The sequence below is a fragment of the Rhinolophus sinicus genome, linkage group LG06 (assembly GCF_036562045.2).
Source record: "Rhinolophus sinicus isolate RSC01 linkage group LG06, ASM3656204v1, whole genome shotgun sequence".
Taxonomy (NCBI): domain Eukaryota; kingdom Metazoa; phylum Chordata; class Mammalia; order Chiroptera; family Rhinolophidae; genus Rhinolophus; species Rhinolophus sinicus.
Window position 1 is genome coordinate 23,666,367 of NC_133756.1, and position 17,050 is coordinate 23,683,416.

The following is a 17,050-nucleotide window of genomic DNA, read 5'->3' on the forward strand; positions in this document are numbered from 1 at the left end:
CATTAAAAAGGTTTTTTTTTTAGTTTTTTTTTTAATGGATACCCATAAAAGCAAGGACAGTAGTATGTCTTGCTCAGAACCTCATTCTAACACCCAGCAGCAGTGTTTGGCACTTAGTAGGTACTCAATAAAGGGGTGAATGAATAGCGTATTACTTTTCAAGACTGTGGGGCTGGATTAGCAGTAACAGGGAAGGGCTTTGGCACCAGGGAACCTACCCCACTCCATGTGGACCCACCAGGTTCAGCGCCCACGTTTCTGCCTTTGCCGGGTGCCTGAGATAGACGCCTGCTTCGCGGGGGCGGAGTGTTTGGCGCCAGCCCTGGTGCCCTACCTCTTTGTGATCCGCAGGATAGGCAGCCCTGGGGCCGCCCCACCCGTGTGGGTGAGGGGAGGGGAGGGGACCAGTCTCGCCCAGGAACTCGCCGGTCTGCCGCCGCCTGTACCTCTGCTCCCGCGCTTCCTGCGCCTGCCTCCAGCTTCCTGCAGCGTTTCCCTTAGACTCTGCTCTAGGACCTCGGTTGCCTGTTTCAGAGCCTCTCCCCGCGGACCCGTTTCTCTGCCGTCCCCAGCGGACTCCCCTGGCCTCGGCCCTACAAGCTGTTGGGTCTAGAGTGTCCCACCACTTGGGTAAGGGCCCAGCTAGCTTCCCGCAGCCCCTCCCCCATCTCAGTGCCTCAGACGGGCCACTTTCCCTGGGATCCTCCTGCTGCCGGCTCCTCCTCAGTCCAGCACCCCCCTTAGCAGAACTGCCTCTACCCGGTTGCTGGGCTCCAGACAAGCCAGATGGTGCCTGGCACACTGGTGTTTGCGCAGGCTGGGGCAGAACGCATCTGGGATTTGAGCTGGGATTGGTGGGCCTCTCAACAGGATGGCGGGGGCTGGCCCTGGGGAGGGCCTAGGGGCACAGGACTCAGAGTTCGGAGGGTGCAGCCACTGTTGACTCACTTGGGCATGGGGTGGGGTGAGGGAATATGAGCCCAGGTTGTGAGCAGCTTTCCTGAAAGGGCCCAATCCAGGGTGTCAGGCTTGGTCCAGTCCCCACAGTAGGAGGTGGTGAGAGGGGGAAGGGAGGGCACAGTTGAGCCCCCCTGGGCAGGATGGAATTCAGGACTGGCTGGCCAGCATCCTCAGTCTGGCCTCCATGACTTGTTAGCATTCCCTCCTCTCCATCTCCACCAGGTGACATCTTCTCTCCCCTGGACCATTGAACTGGCTTCTCACTGCTCTTCTAGTTCAGCTTTTCCTTAAAGGGCTGTGGTTCTGAGGGAGGCCTGGCCTGGAAGTATTAATAACATTTACTTCACCTGTACTTCCTCTCTTGCTGGTCTCACTACCCCCTTCCTTTGTTCCTCCTTCTTGTCCCACTCCCCATGTCTCCCACCACTTCCTTTATTCTGTCATGCCATGCCCAAGGAGCCCCCAGAAGGAACTAGGAGTATTCAGCTTGAAGAACAGGAGAGGATGACCATTCTTGCATTTATTCATTCACACAAGTATTTACTTCCATTCAGTCACATGTTCTTTCATTCTTCCCCATTCATTGACTCATTTCTTCATTCTCTGGGCACTGACTGAGCATCTACACTGATCAAGGCCCTGAGTGTTTGGCGGGAGGGGGGCAGGATAGTCTGATGAATCATTACCATCCTTGCTGCCAGCTTGCTCAAGGTCAAGAAGGAGAAATCAGCACAAATCAGCCCAACTGAAGAGAAAAAGCAACGTGGGAGAGAAAGAACAGGCAGTGAAGAGGAATAAAGGGCTGTGAAGTGTGTGCGTCCTTGTGTGTGGGGATTAAGGGTACAGAGGAGGATGTAATTTCCAATTAGGAGGGGCCCAGAGGACTTCTTGGAGGTGGTGTCATTTGAGCTTGGCCTTGATGGGGGCAGGGTTTGGATATAGAGTTATATAGTATTAGAGAGCATCAGAGTGGTGGGAACAGCAGGAACAGAGGAAACCTCAGGTGTGTGAGGCACTAGTGGGAAGCTCCGTTCATGGCTTGGGAAGATTAGAAATAAGTCTGGACAGAGAGGCCAGGGTCAGGCAGAGGGTAGGATGTGTGCTCCCATATCTCTGCCATTGTCACAGGCCAGGGAAACAGCTTTATTCTGGGTGACCCAGAGCCATGGTCATGAGGTGATGGCAAGACCCTTCTGGCTAGTAAAGCTCTTTAATTGTATAGGCAGCCTTAGATGGAGTGAGATCTTCAATTGTGGAATTATGTAAGTGAAGGCTGGGACACCAGGGGTGAGTGTGGAGTGGGGAGAGCTGTCGGTTCTGGCCCATGGACAGTGCTGAAAGCAGGAGCTGGAGTATGTGATGTCAGAGGTCCCCTTCTCCCCAGAAAGTCTGTGGTCCGAACTGGGAAGGCCAAAGTTCCAGCAGCGGGAATTCCTGGGAGTTTGGTTATTTATTCACACATTCATTCCCTCATTTGCTCCTGTGCTCACCAACTCCTTCCTTCCTTCCATCCATCCTTCCATCCATAACTTAGTCACTAAACCCTTGCTCGGGGCAGACGCTGTGCTGAGGACTCAGAGGATTCAGATGAGGTCTCTGTCCGTGTGAGCTCCCAGTCTGATGGGGGAGACAGACAGTGGCATGTCTGATGGTGACAATGCAGAGTCACCGTGGAATATAGATGGAGATTATTTCATGGTGTTTTTGCCACTGAGTGTGGAGGTAGAGCTGGGACACGGACCTGAACAATTAACGCAGACATTTGTCCTCCAGCCAGGAAGGCCCATCGGTGGGGTCAGATGAAGGACGTATTGTGGGAAAAGAAGTGTTTGCAGGAGAAAAGACTCCCGGTTGACAGGGCTGAAGAGGCAGGCTTTCTGCAGATGTGGCACACCCTAGAGGCCCACTCAAGGACCTTTGGCTGAGGGCACCACAAACTCATCCCACACCAGAAATGAGCATATTGGAGAATTCTCTCTAGAGAATTCCTTGGTTAGCATAAACTAGAAGCAGATTGTGTAGAGTGGTGGTTAAACCTGTGGGTTCCTGACTTAGGTCAGGGTTCAAATTCTGGTGTTAACTCATGTTGGCTGTGTGACTTTGGACAAATCACTCTTTACGTCCGTTCTTTTGTCCTCTGTAGGAGAATACTAATCATAGTACCTTCCTCTTTGTGCGAGGCCCAAAGCTGGTAAGGCACATGAAGTGCTTGCACAGTGCTGGGTGTGTGAGAAGGGCTATAATGACAATGACAGTGATGATGATGGCGGTGATATATACTCTCAAGAGCTGCCTGTAAAATCTCTGGGCCTCGTTCTCCCTGGCTGTAAAAGGGAGGGCTGACCTAGCTCACTGGACCAGTGGCATCAGCATGTTAGAGATGCAAATTCCTGGGCTCTCCTGAAGTTCTGCTGGAGACAGGGCCCAGCGATCTGTTTTTTCTTTCTTTAAGATTTTATTGGGGGAAGGGGAACAGGACTTTATTGGGGAACAGTGTGTACTTCCAGGACTTTTTTTCCAAGTCAAGTTGTTGTCCTTTCAATCTTAGTTGTGGAGGGCACAGCTCAGCTTCAAGTTGTCCTTTCAGTCTTAGTTGTGGAGGGTGCAGCTCAGTTCCAGGTCCAGTTGCTGTTGCTAGTTGCAGGAGTCACAGCCCACCATCCCTTGTGGGAGTCGAACCGGCAACTTTGTGGTTGAGAGGATGCGCTCCAACCAACTGAGCCATCCAGGAGCTCAGCGGCAGCTCAGCTCAAGGTGCCGTGTTCAATCTTAGTTGCAGGGGGCGCTGCCCACCATCCCTTGCGGGAGTCAAAGAATCGAACTGGCAACCTTGTGGTTGAGAGCCCACTGGCCCATGTGGGAATCAAACCTGCAGCTTTCGGAGTTAGGAGCGTGGAGCTCTAACTGCCTGAGCCACTGGGCCGGCCCCAGCAATCTGTTTTTTAACAAGCCCTCCAGGTGGTTCTGATACAGGCAGAAGTTTGAGAACCACCGACTTAGCTATCACTTGAGACCTCTTCTCGGTCTGCCTTTCCAGGACGATGGTTCATCCAGATGTGTTTCATGTTTCCTGCATTTAGGCTCTGGTCTGGGGGCTGGTGGGGAGGGGGTGCAGAGAGGAATAAGATGTGGTCTTAGCCCTCAGGGGGCTCCAGGGTGAGTTGGAAAAGGGAGGCAGATATCCATGGAAATATTCACTGGGGTAACATATACAAACAGAACTGCTGAAGAGATACAAAAATCATTTCTGTAATAAATAGTAGAGAGGAGAGAGACATTTGTGGTTTTGAGGGGTCTCTGCAGAAAGATCTAGCCCTCTGTTGCTTGTTTCTGGTAATAATATTGATTGAACCTTGCTGGAAATCCTGTTATAAGTCTAACGGAAGCCTCTCCTCTTTTATGCCTCGTGGGGTGGGGTGGACAGGGCTCTAGACTTGAGGTGATGACTCCTGACCTCACTGTGTGACTTAGGGGGGCTCACTTTTCATTTCTGGGCCTTAATGTATCCATCTGTAAAATGAGGAGACTAGATTGAGTCCAATGCGTCTGAGACATTGTGGTTCTCTGGAGAGAGGGTACGGTTGGGCACCAGGAGGAGCTCTCTGAGCTGCCATTCCTTCATCTGCATAGTGAGGGGCATGAGGTTGTCCTGGCTGCCTGCCTGAATCCAATGAGATTGGGGATTGAGTGAGATGAGCTGTCCCCTCTCTGGGCCGGTTTCTTTACCAGTCCAGGGTGGTCTCATGACACCTGTCCTTTTTACCTCACAGGGCTTTTATCCTGTCGACCACGTTCTTCATTCTCAGAGGCTTGTTGGTGCCTGGCATTAGAAGCCCTCTTCGACAGATCCCCAGCTTCTTTCTATACGTTGAGGATCCTCACTGCCTACGAGGGCATCCTGTTCTGTTCCCGTTAGGCCTTTCCCCTCAGCCCTCTTCTCAGCCTATCCAAACTTATTCAATCTCCAGGCTAGCTCTAGTACTACCTCCTCCAGGAAGCCTCCGAGCTTGCCCCAACCCTCAGTGCCATCCTTGGGCCATCCAGCAGTCTTTCTGGTGTGACTTTAAATTCTCATTTTCAGATCGTGAACTGCTGACAGACCATAAGCAATTTGAGGGCAAGGCATGAGCTCTTAGGGATGGACATTGGAGTCCTTGACTCCTAAAGCGGGGAGGGCCAGAGACAAGAGAGAGCATGCCCAAAGCCACATAACAAATTATGTGAAAGAACCCGGCCCAGAACTCATGTGTCTCAGCCCCAGGGGGAGACAGTGTTAGATATGTGGTGAGGAAACGAGAGGCAACGGGTGCAGAGGAAAGGGTAGCGGCCTCAGACTTGGGCTGACCTCTGTTGCAGCATGGCTCTGCACTCAATAGCTGTGCCACCTGGGCCATGTCACCTACCCTCCCCTAGGGACTCCCTGTGGCGTTGGAATGAGGACTAGTATGAGGCCTGGCACACCGTAGGTGCTGAGTTACTGTAAGGAACTCGTTATTCCTCCCAGGCCACTTGTCCATCCCAGCTCCTCTGCCTAGAACTCTGCTCCCCTTCATGTCTTAACTGCCAAGCACTTTAGTTTATTGTGCTGTAGTGAGCAGTCCAGTGTGAGTGTCAAGGCCTCCTTGTTAAGTCTCTTGCAGGAGTCCTGCTCGTCGCTTCGTCAGTAGTGGCTACAGATGGGTTAGGGTGAGTGCCAGGGGCTGAGCCCTGTGGGGCCAATGGGGTAGGATTTGGCAGGTGCCACTTTTAGAAAAGTCATACCGCCTATTTTGAGGCAATGAGGGGTGCGCCCTGTCCTTGGCCAGCAGCTGCTGGACGCCAGCAGCCTGGAGGGTGGCGCTCCCAAGGGTGAAGAGTACTAGCAGGTGGGTCTGGTGTTTCTCTGGGACACTACTGGCAGCTCCCTGGCCTCGTGCCACCTTCTGGCCTGACCTCTTGTGGACGGATGGAAGCCTGGTGCCCGTTCTGCCAGTCTTCCTGGTCCCTGGGAACGACCCCAGAGCCAAGAGACCCCGTGGGGAGGATGTCAGGGGCTGGAAGTGGGGGTAACTAAGTTTGGCTGTGGCTGGAAACTAAATGAGTGTCCGGCTAGGTGCCCAGTGGGTGGGTACAGGGCCCCCTGACTTGGCTGTAGCCCAGCTGGCAGCCTCTCTCCTTCCTCTCCACCAGGCGGGCCCAGGAACCTGCTGTGCTGGGACTCTAGGAGGAGGGGGCAGAGGGCAGTCTGAGTGGAGGCTGGGACCTGGAGTCAGGAGGGGCGGGAGCCCAGGAGGAGGAGCAGGCGGAGAGGCAGCTTCATATGGAGCTGGAGCCTGGCCGCTGCTCAGGTGACCCACGTCTCTCTCTGTCCGTGTCTCTCCCTCCGAGGCGACCAGCTAGCGGGGTCTCAGCCACAATGATCCAGAATGTCGGAAATCACCTGCGAAGGGTATGCAGGGTGGGCTGGGGGTGGATTGGAGGCGAAGGGGAGGGGACTGGAGGCTGGGAATCCCAAAAGAGAATTGAAGTTTCTATTTTAAGTCAGAAGTTCTACATCTCCTCTCTCATTTTCCACAGGCCATTTTCTAACTCTCTTTTGGAAGGAGAAATTGCAGGACCCCTGGGCTGGTTTATTATAAGCAGCAATCCCCAAACAAGCCCCAGGGGCCATTAGCCACCCGAGGGCGGGCTGTAGTAAGGGCAGTAATCTTCTGCAAGTTCTTTTTGTCTGGAATTCTATTCCGGGGGTGTGTGTTTCTCCCTCCACCCCAACCCGAGGTCTGTGTGTGTTTCTGCCAGGACATCTGAGCTCTATGGTTGTGTGGTGTTTAACTCTCAGAGTTCAGGGCTCAAAGGCCATGGAGCTAATAGACTATAAGGTTTGAGGTGTGCTTGTGAGTGAGTGTGACTCCGGGGTGAAGCCGGGGGTTCTTGAGGACAATAACCTCTTGGGAAGAATAAGCACAGGAACAAATGAGGGCTGTTGGAAATGTGTCCTGCAAGGTGACCTTGCAGAGAACTTTCCCCTGGAACCTCTTAACAGGGACTCTCAAGCTGAGATTAGATGCTGAAGCCTGAGACAGACCCACATCTGTGGGCTTTTGATCTGGTGAACAGAGAAGGGTTCAGGACAAACTGACAGAGGTTATGCTGGGCATAGAGTGGTTGTCCTCTGAGGATGTTTTCGGGAAAAGCCTATTTCAAAGGAGCAAGTAAAGAAATCTATCTGTCGCCTCCCTCCATCTGTATGATCGCCACTCACCTCAGACCCAGTGTGCCTTCTCCTTCCTGGGTCCCCTGTCCCACGTCCCACCCCCTCTAATCTACCATCCACTGAAGGGATGCTTCTAAAAAGTAAATGTGATTATTCTTCACTTTCTCAGATGGCTGCTCCTGTATAACTTTCACATTCCTTACTTGATACAAAAGGATTTGGGTAATCTGCCCCTGCCGACTTCTCCCTCCTCATTCCACCTTCCCCACCCCTATGCATCCAGCCATCCTGGACTGCTTGTCCCTGCCTCAGTGTACCACCTTTGTTCTCTCCTCCGTGGTGTTGTACATAATGCGCTTTCTGCTAGAGTGACCGCCAGTCTCCTGTGGCTCACAGCTAACTTGTCTCCCTGGAAAGGTGCTTCTGAGCCCTCAGTTCCCAGCTCAGATGCTGCCTCCTCTGGAAAGCTTTCCCAGATTTCTCTCAGCACAGCGAACCTCTCTCTGGTGTTAGATCCTTCTCACCCTGGATTGTGTGGTGGACACACATGTCCATCTCTTCCACCAGCCAGTGAGTTCCCCATGGCTGTTCTTCGTGTGCCCAGCACAGTGTTGGGTATGACCAGAGTACCCAGGAACGCTTAATGAATGAATGGTCACAGGCAACTTTGCAGCAAGGCCAAGGGTGGGATCTGAGCAGCAGGGCGTCTTGCTTCTGTTCCCTGAGCATAGAACAGAAAGCATCTTTCAGGTGGGTAGGGCTGTTTGTCCTCTTGTACCGTGTCATCTTTAACCCTTTATGACTCTTTCCCCATTGAACCTCATCAGTAACTGGCGAGAAGGCAGTGGGGGAGGGACATATCACTGTCACAGAGATAACAGTATCATTTTATAGAGCAAATCCTTACGTAGCATTGATAACACTAGGCACCAGACCATGCATATATTAACCCATTCATTTCTCTGTGAGGTAGGTAGAGTTATCATCCCCATGTCCTAAGTGAGGAAACTGGGGCTCAGAGAGGTTGAGTGACTTGCCCAGGATCACACTGGTATGAAGTAGCAGAGCTGGGATTTGAACTCAGGCAGTCTGGCTCTAGAGTTCCTGAGCTCTTAGGGAACCAGAGGCTCAGCAAGATGAAAGCCGAGAGATTCCAATTCGCATGTCCTGATTTGGAGCCCAGCTGGCATTCTGCTTCCCCTTACTTCCCCCCACTCCCCACTGAGTGTGGGAGTGGAGGTGGGTGTGGGGTGTGGAAGTTGGGTCCACAAGGTGACACCATTTACCTCATTCCAGCTGAGAACACTCTGGCCTGGATTGCCACCTCTGGCCTGTCGCCTGCCTGGCAGGTCTCCCTGGACTCCCCTTGTTCCCTCCTGAATTCCCTAAGTTCCCCAGGAAAATGGGAGGGCTGGGGACTATTTTCTGGGTTGTTACCAAAGCTGTTTTTAATGAACAGCAAGCAAACCAGAAAACCCCACCGAGCTCTCTTTACTGGGGACTAAGGTTAAACCAGGAACAGAAGGGAGGCCTGTGTCACAGGGTTGGGGGCCCTTGTCAGTATCTTGTTGTTCTACAGACAGTGGGTGTTTGGAGTCGGAATGTTCTGGCTCTTACCCACCACTGGGTACCCAGCAGGCACTCTGCACATGAAAGTGAGTGAATGAGGTGGTGTGTCTGCTGCAAAGCTGGGGCAGGGGGCTGGGAGAGCATGGAGTGTCTGTCCAGTGGTGCTAGAAAGGTCCTCCTGTCCTGTCTCTCTCAGTGGAGACTCTTCTCCTTCCCCCATTCAAGGGTCAGTCTATACCCGGCACCAAGTCCCACACCCCTGGGCTGGCAGGGAACTGCTGGCCTACGAGTGGGAGGCCGGGAGGCTGGCTGGGTATCTCTACTCAGCATGAATTCTAGCCCAGCCCAGGATAGCTCCCAGGCGGTCCAGGTACTTCATTTACTCTGGAAACAAGCATGGGGCTGTTTGTCCAGCTACCCTGAGAACCCTGTGTGGGGCAGTGCTGCCGACAGGGCGGTGGAAGACCAGGAACAGCATGTCTGTGCACTCCTCGTGTACCCACACACCTACACGCTACTCACCACCCGCTGTGGTGACGCACTGCTTCACCTTGAAACTGAGGACCGCTGCAGGTGCTCCTCCCCACCCCAGCCGCCCAGTCTCGTAAGGGATCTACTTCCCAGTGTACGGAGTTTTAGGGCACAATGTTTGGTCGCCCTGGATTAGAATTTTATCTTCACCCCATTGCTCACATGTAACATTGGGCTAGATGCTTCCCCTGTCTGGGTTTCTCTGAGGTCCCCACCAGCCTTGACATCTTTGGAGTCTGGATGTTTGTGAAGGATTTGTGCATCACCTTGTAGTTGGTCCTGATAGTGAAAGGCAGGGGCTGCCTATCTAATAGTGAAAGTGGGGCCACAGTGAAGACCCCACTGTGTGGCTGTGGAGGGGAGACCCATAGACATAGTAGGAGTGCAAAAACTACTGAATGAATGAGTGACAGTGGGAGCTTAAAAGGGGCCTGAAGTGGTCTCAGAAGGCTTCCTGGAGGAAGAAGACTCAGACATGCAGCTTCAGCCTATTTGGGAGCCACATTCGAACCCTAGTCTCAGCTGTGGACAGACTCCCTTAGTGTTCTCAGTCCGTCTTGGAGGACTCTTCTTTATCCTTTAAAACATGGCTCAGCCATTATTTCCCCTTCCAATTCCCCATCCTGTCTGCTCCCAGAATTAATGTCGTTTCCTCAGGAGGTTGTCCTGACTTCAGTTGTTTTGTCCATAGGGATTATCACGTGTCAGGTGTTGAGCATACTGTGATGAACCCAGGCTGTTGTATGGAGCTGACAGCTAATGAGGGAGACACAGTGAAAAGGTAGTCAAAGAAATACACAAGGAAAAGCTGTGCTAAGTGCTTTGAATAGTAATAATAGGAGTGAATATGATTAAAGTACTAGCTATGTGCTAAGCATGCATGAACTCAGTCAGTTATTCCTTATAACAACTCTGTGAAGTAGATACTGGTATTGTGCCCATATTAAAGATGAAACTGAGACAGAGAGGTTAAGTAACTTGCCCAAGGTCACACAGCCACTTGCTGGCTCTGCTGAGATTAAACTCAGAGAACTGAGAACTGTTAGAGAATAATGAGAGAGGTCAGGGGAGAGCTCTTTGAGCAGGTGACAATTGAGCAGAAACCTAGCCAGCCGCTGGGAAGGAGGCAGCCATGGGAGGAGCTGGGGGAAAAGCATTACAGGCAGAGGGAACAGCAATCATTTGCAGGCTCCAAGGTAGGGGGAGTTTGGTGCATCTGAGCTGCTGAATGGAGGCCAGTGTGGCTTGGAGTGGAGTGAGTGAGGGCAGAGCAGCTGAAAGAGGCTGAGACATGGCTGCCATGTGCAACAAGCTGGGGGTGTGGGCCCTGTAGGCGGGGTTTGGGGTTTGGAATGGGTTGTATTGTCTTGCCCACCAGACTGTGTACTCTCTGAGGACTCTCTGGTCCTCCAGGCTTGGTGCCAAGGTACACGGTCCCTGCACACTGAGCTCAGGAAGCCAGGAAAGCACATCATCATGGTTCCTCTCCTCTGAATGGCCAGTCTCCTGAAGGTCCCATCTGCCTTTCCATCTACCCTGAGCCCTCATAATAGGGAGGTGGGCATAGGATCACTCTCCCCCCACCCCAGTACAGATAAGACATGGAGTAATAAAATGATTTGCCTGGGTTTGTACAGCTGCCAAGGGACTCAGAATCTCTACCTACGAGGCTGGGACCCTTTTCCAGCCACTGTCTTGACCTGGAAGGCATCTCTAGCCTCTGTGCACCCGGAACGTGGTTTTACTGTCTGTCATACTTAGACCCATCTCCTCCCAGCGTCCTTTGCTCACTTCATACACTGACAGTGCAGATCCAAGGCTACCTGCCTCCCGTACCTCTCATACTCGAGGGTCCAGGGAGGCTGCCCCACCGCCCTTCACCTATCCCTTGTCCAGGGGGGGCCAAGCTGGCCTCCCTGGCACCTCTGGATGGCAGCTCACTGCCCTGCCTCACAGTGTCAGTGTCCAGAGACCTGTCTTGGAGACACTAATTCACTTCACCCCTGAGGCCTCAGTTTTCTCATCTGTGAACCAGGTCTGTTCCTGCAGATCTTGCTATAGTATTGGTGAAATGAAAGATTTTGGAGGAACGTAGAACTTGGCACATGATTTGCCATGGTGAATCTTGGTTCTTTTCATCTCATCTGGACTTCAGTTTCCTCAATGGATTAATGACGGGGTCAGTTGGTCGGATGAGAAGGTAACAGTTAGGAGTACCTGCTAAGTGTCAGGCATGTTTAAACTTCCCAACAGCTCTGCCAGGCTGCTGGTATTATTCATCTGGCTTTACAGATACGAAAACTCAGGGTCTGGCATTGAGCTGCTTTGAGCTAGTTAGATAATTCCCCGTCTTGTCTGACCCAGGCTGTAGCTGGGCGGGCACTGGTGCTGTGGCTCTTCTCCTTGTCCTGGGCCGACCTGGCTGAGCCGAGGAACTGACACTGTTGCCTTATGCCTGCTCTGTCCTGCGGTTCCAGGGACAGATGGTGCTGGCGGCTAGGTCCTCGGCCAGTTCCCTGGCTGTGGGCCTGCGTGCTTCTGCCATTCTCTAGGAGCAGCTTCCTTTCGAGTAGGAGGTGGCATTAGGGCAGTGATGGAGAGGACCAGAGTCTGGTGCTTTGGGGACACAGGGATGAGTCAGACTGGGCTGTCTTCAGGTGTCCCCAAGCTGATGGGGAGACAGATGAACAAACTGATGATGACAGCACAGTGTGGCCACAGTGAGGGAAGCCCAGAGGTCTAGGGCGTAGGGCAGGCTCCCTGGAGGAGGTGATGGGTTAGCCCTGCAAGCTTTTCCAGGTTAGGAAGCATAGTCCAGGTGGAGGAACCCATGTAGGAGATGTAGGAAAGAGCGCATCCACAAGGAATGGGGAGAGAATTAGGCAGTGACCCTTGAGGAGTCTCTCCCTGGCCCCCTTGTCCAAGTAATATGTACATCCTGTGTGGGGCTTCTTCAATAACAATAATTTGACCTCAGCAAATCAGACATTAAATATTAAGCATCTCTTGATTGTGGTAATCATTTCACAATGTATAGCTATATCAAAACATGACATTGTGCAACCTAAATACATACAATTTTTTGTCAATCATTATCTCAATAAAGATGGAAAAAAAAAGTGTAGTGAGGCACTGGGTCTCTACAGAGACGTGGGACCTGGCCCCTGTCCTCATGGAGTTTCTTACTTCCTCATGTGTGCACCCACTTTACAGTCTAGGAAGCACATGTACGTGCTTTACCTTGTCTGGTTGTTTAGAAGCCCAGAGAGTCAGCAGGCGGCCGGCAGCACCTCCCCTGGGGCCCATCACTCAGGATGCCATGCTCACTGTGGGTGGCAGTACCAAACCCCAGATCTCTCCATTCCTTGTCATTGACCTATTTGTGACCTCTGGAACAGGCTACAATCCTCCCTGGGGTGTGGACACCCAGGTGTGGCCCTGCTTCAGGCCTGGAAACTGGTCAGAGGTCAGAAGGGGAGTGGCCCATAGGCCTTTCTAAAGCAGCCTGAGGTTTCCAGCACACGCCAGGGCTGAGCCGGACCAGGTGGGTCTCTACTTGCTTTTGATTCCTTAGGGAGGGTACAGAGAGACCCCACTCCTCCTTCTCTGGGGATATTGCCTCTGTGAGCTGTGGAAGGGACAGATGGATAGTCTGGAGTCAAAAGACTCCGGCTGGCTCTTGGCTAGTGGGTGGCAGTGACTCCTTTCCCAGCCTCAGTTCCCTCATCTGTAACATGGGACGCAGGGGTAATAATGGTCCTTGTCACGTGAGCCTGCTTTGTGCTAAGCAGTTAGCTCTCTGCTGGCATTTACACAGAAAAGATGAGTTTTAAAAGATTGAATGGCATGCCTACACACCTTGAGAGTAGTGGGGTACATGGAAAAGGGGTGCCTGGAGAGAGGAAGGGGCCTGAAGATTAAATTATTTTGGGCAAGGGGAGGGACCCTCCCCTGAAGAGAGCAGGACGGGGGCAAACACAGCACTGCTTCCCTGCACCCCTCCACCCCTGCCCTGAGGGCCTCTGGGACTCTGGGTTTACCTGATCTCCACTGCCCCACCTTGTGTTTGAAGATAAAAGGAGAACTGGGCAGCCAGACTAAGAGAAGTGTGTCTTACTGTATAAACTGGTTCTCAGCTAGGCAGTCGGGAGGCTGGGAGGGACTTCTGGGCCTGCTCAGCCCTGTGGATAGGCCGTAGTGGGGTGATGATGGTGGGGGTGCTGAGATCCCCATAGCCCACTCCCCCTCCAGCTCTTTTCCAGATCACCTGGAAGGAAGGAGAGCTGAAGGCAACCCACAGAGGGTCTCCAAAGTCTCAAACTCTGGCTTAGAAGTCCTGTGGGCTGGTGACTGGATCTCCCTCCAGGGCTGGTATCCCCCCAGCAGCACCCCCACTAGCTCTGGAGTCAGAGAACCCAAGTCCAATCTACCATCTGCGTTTTACTGGCCATGTGTCCTTGGATGGATCTTTCCATGTTTCCTGAGTTTCCTTTTCCTCAACCGTAGAATGAGAACTCCTGCTTTAGAGTGGTGAGAATTAAAGGATCCCTAAAGACGAGGTCCGGCACACAGTAAGTGCACAATAAACGGCAGCCATTGATTTCTAAAAAGGGATCTTTGAGCGTCTGTGAGGCAGTTTTTGGGCAGTCCCTGGGCTCTAGCAGCTCTCTGGCTCGGGGAACTCTCTTCTACTGGCTCTGTCCCATTCGCAGACAAATGAACTCTAATACCTCCCAGCCTCTCCCCCTGTCCCCATGTCCCCTTCCAACTCATCTCTTGTTTCTTTGCTCCCCTTTCCCACAAGTCTCTAAAAGAGTTTTCTGCAGTCCCTGCTTTCACTTCTTTCTATCTCCTGCTTTCCCTAATCCGCTCTCACTGGACTCCTTTCTTTCTCTGCCCTTCTTCTGCTCCCTTGCAGCTTCTCTCCCCATCTGCCTGGATCTCTCAGCAGGTGCCCCTCCTTCTGGAGATCCCCCTTCGCCTGGTGCTCCTCCCCTCTCATCCAATGCTCCTTCTCAGTCCTTTGCAGGCTCCTCCTCCCGCCTGAGCTCCAAACAGACTGTCTTTGCTCTCTCCTTAGATGATCTCTGTCCTAGTTACTATGGCTGTGTGACAAACTACCCCCATACTTAGTGGCTTAAACCAGGAACAATTTTATCATATCTTGAGATTTTTGGGTCAGCAATTCAGGCAGGGCTTGGCGGGGTGACTCTTCTGCTCCATGTGGCATTGATGGCGATTACTTGGTGATATTCAGCTGGTGGACAGGCTGGACTAGGGAGTCCAAGATGGCGTCACCGGTATCTGGCTGGTTGGCATGGCTAGCTGGTTCTGTTTTCCCAGCACCCACATGGAGCCTTTTCCAAATGATGGTCTCAGGGTGGTCAGATTTCCTATCTTGCAGCTGGCTCCATCAGAGCAAGGGTTCCAAGAGGCATAGGTGGAAGCTAAGAGGCTTCTCATGATCTAGTCTCAGAAGTGCCAGTGGAAATGCCACTATGAGTGACCCAGATTCAAGGGGAGGGGATTAGACTTGACCTGTCATAGAGTAGCAAAGAATTGGCAGCCGTGTTTGATCACAGGGTGCTGTGGGTCTTAAATGCCCATATACTCTCATGTATCCAGGTGCAGCCTCTTCAGTGTGCTCTAAACTGGAACTTTCAGTTACCTTCTTGGGTAGCTCTCTTTAAGTGTTTAATAGGATCTCAAAAATTGTTGATTCCATCCCGTACTTATTTCTCCCCTGGTCTCCCCCAACTCAGTAACTAGCACCATCATCCACCAGCCATTTGTCTAAAGCCTGGGTCCTTCCTGCAGCCTCCCTTTCTCTCACCTTTCACAAGTGGAATCCATCGGCAAATCATGCTGGCCCGTGTCCCAAGTACTCCCTTGGGCCATCACCTCTCTGGTCTCCAGTGCTACTAACCCAGCCCAATCTCCATCATCTCTCCTTAGACTGCAGTGGCCCACTGAGGAGTCTCTCTGCTTCTTCTCTCACCGTAAAATCCACCCCCACACAACAGCAGAGTGATCTTAAAATGCAGGTCAGGTCTCCTCACTCCCCACTTGCAGCGTCCAGTTCTTCCCATCATGCTTGGAGTAAAATCCAAACTCTGTTGGGACCTACAAGGCCTTGGGTGACAAGGGCCCTGTCTGTTTCTTTGACTGCACTTTCTACCACACCCCCTCCCTGACAATGCTCCTGCTACTCTGGCTGCCCTGCTGTTCCTCTGGCAGCCAAGGTTGTCCTTGAGATCTTTGCACCCGTTTCCCTGCCTGGAAGCTGGTGCCCCCAGAGCCTTGACAAATCACCCCTTCTTGTCATTCATTCAGATCTTGGCCGTGAAGCCTCCCTGATAACCCAACCCAAACTACCTCCTCCCCATCCATCACCTCCTCTCTTGATCACATCTGCTGTATTTGTTCCTTAGAGCATTTTTCACTCTAAAATGACCTTGTTCCTTTTTTTGTTGACTGTCCATGAGAGAAGAGTTTGTGTCTTTGTTCAATGCTGTCATCCCAGCACCTAGAAGGAATGAACAGGAGTTTTAAAAGGGATCAGTGTTGATCCCCAGCCAGAATTGTCCTCTTTCTAACCTTGTCCACCCCTGTCTGGTCTTGGTTTTGTACCTTGGTTTTGTACCTAGGACCCTTCCTGTCCTCTGACCCAGCTGGTCCTTAGATTTGCAGCCAGAGGCCTGTCACTCAGGCCACGTGTATAGGCCAGCCCCTCCCTGTCTCTCTTAGGGCCTGGCTGTCCTGTGCCACTCCCTGTTCCCTCTGTTCCCCTTCACAGGGCTGGGCCTCATGCTGCCTACCATACCCCAGAGGGAGGCTGTCTCCTCCCTGCCACGAAATCTTCCCTGCCCTAAACACGCCCCCACCCCGCACCAGAGCAGAAGCCTTCAGTCGCCACCGGGTGCCCGTTTGGTTATAGCAGAAGTTGTCACTGTTGCGTTGTTAACAGATGAAATCATGTGGTTGTTTTTTTTCATAAAGAACCATTAAGCTAGAGCCACCCCAGCATGCATACAACTTACAGCAAAGTGACTGCAACGGAAAAAGGTAAATGCAGCCCCACACCATGAATCTTGTTTCTTTTCATCTGCTTGGTTTTATGTTTGTTGCAGTATTTCAGGTGGCCATCTAGGACTGCCTGTGTCTTCGTTCAAGCCATTTGATCAAAATGTTGAACAGAGCAGGCAAATGTGGCAGGCCACTGGAGATACCTCCCAGGTTCAATTTCACATATGTTTACTGCACACTTACCATGTTCTGGGTCTGTGCAAATGAAAACCATGCAAAATATGTCTTTTGTTGCCCCAGTGATCTCTTCCCTTGTGCCTGGAATGCCTTGACCCCAGTGAACCTGAGCTGGTTTCTAGTGATCGCCACCTTCTATTCCGAGAAGCCATTTCCTTCATGAGGCATCTTAAGCCTCCCTGGGGCCCAGCAGTCCCTGAGTCTGGTTAAAAACTCTGTGCGGTTAAACATCTGTGGGAGGCCTCTGTGGAGTGCCACAGACTCGATCCTGTTCAACGTCTTGATTCGTGGCTGAAATGAAGCCCTGGTGCTAGACAGATTGCACGGTCACCTGGCAGTGATTGCATAGAATGGGGAGGAAAGGCCCATTTCAGCCCCACCATTGCTGGGAGCTTCCCTGCAGCTCTCCTGTCCACCTGAAGGTGGGTCTTCATCCTTAAGCTTGGTGAGGGCTCTGCAAAGGCTGCCTGGGGTCATGGTGGATGTCTCTTATCCCTGAGGACCTGTACAGCCTCCTCCTGGTTCGGATGCTTT

General features: G+C 52.3%; 1 protein-coding gene across 1 annotated transcript in view; it reads left to right on the forward strand.

Annotated features, from left to right (window-relative positions):
• Window positions 1–6,222: 6,222 nt before the first annotated feature.
• ACOT11 (acyl-CoA thioesterase 11) overlaps window positions 6,223–17,050 on the forward strand; it is a 46,395-nt gene continuing 35,567 nt past the window's right edge. Inside the window, exon 1 of the mRNA XM_019742864.2 lies at window positions 6,223–6,388. Within this exon, the coding sequence (XP_019598423.2) occupies window positions 6,260–6,388 (129 nt within the window). The 5' untranslated portion in view covers window positions 6,223–6,259. The remainder of the gene's footprint in view (window positions 6,389–17,050) is intronic.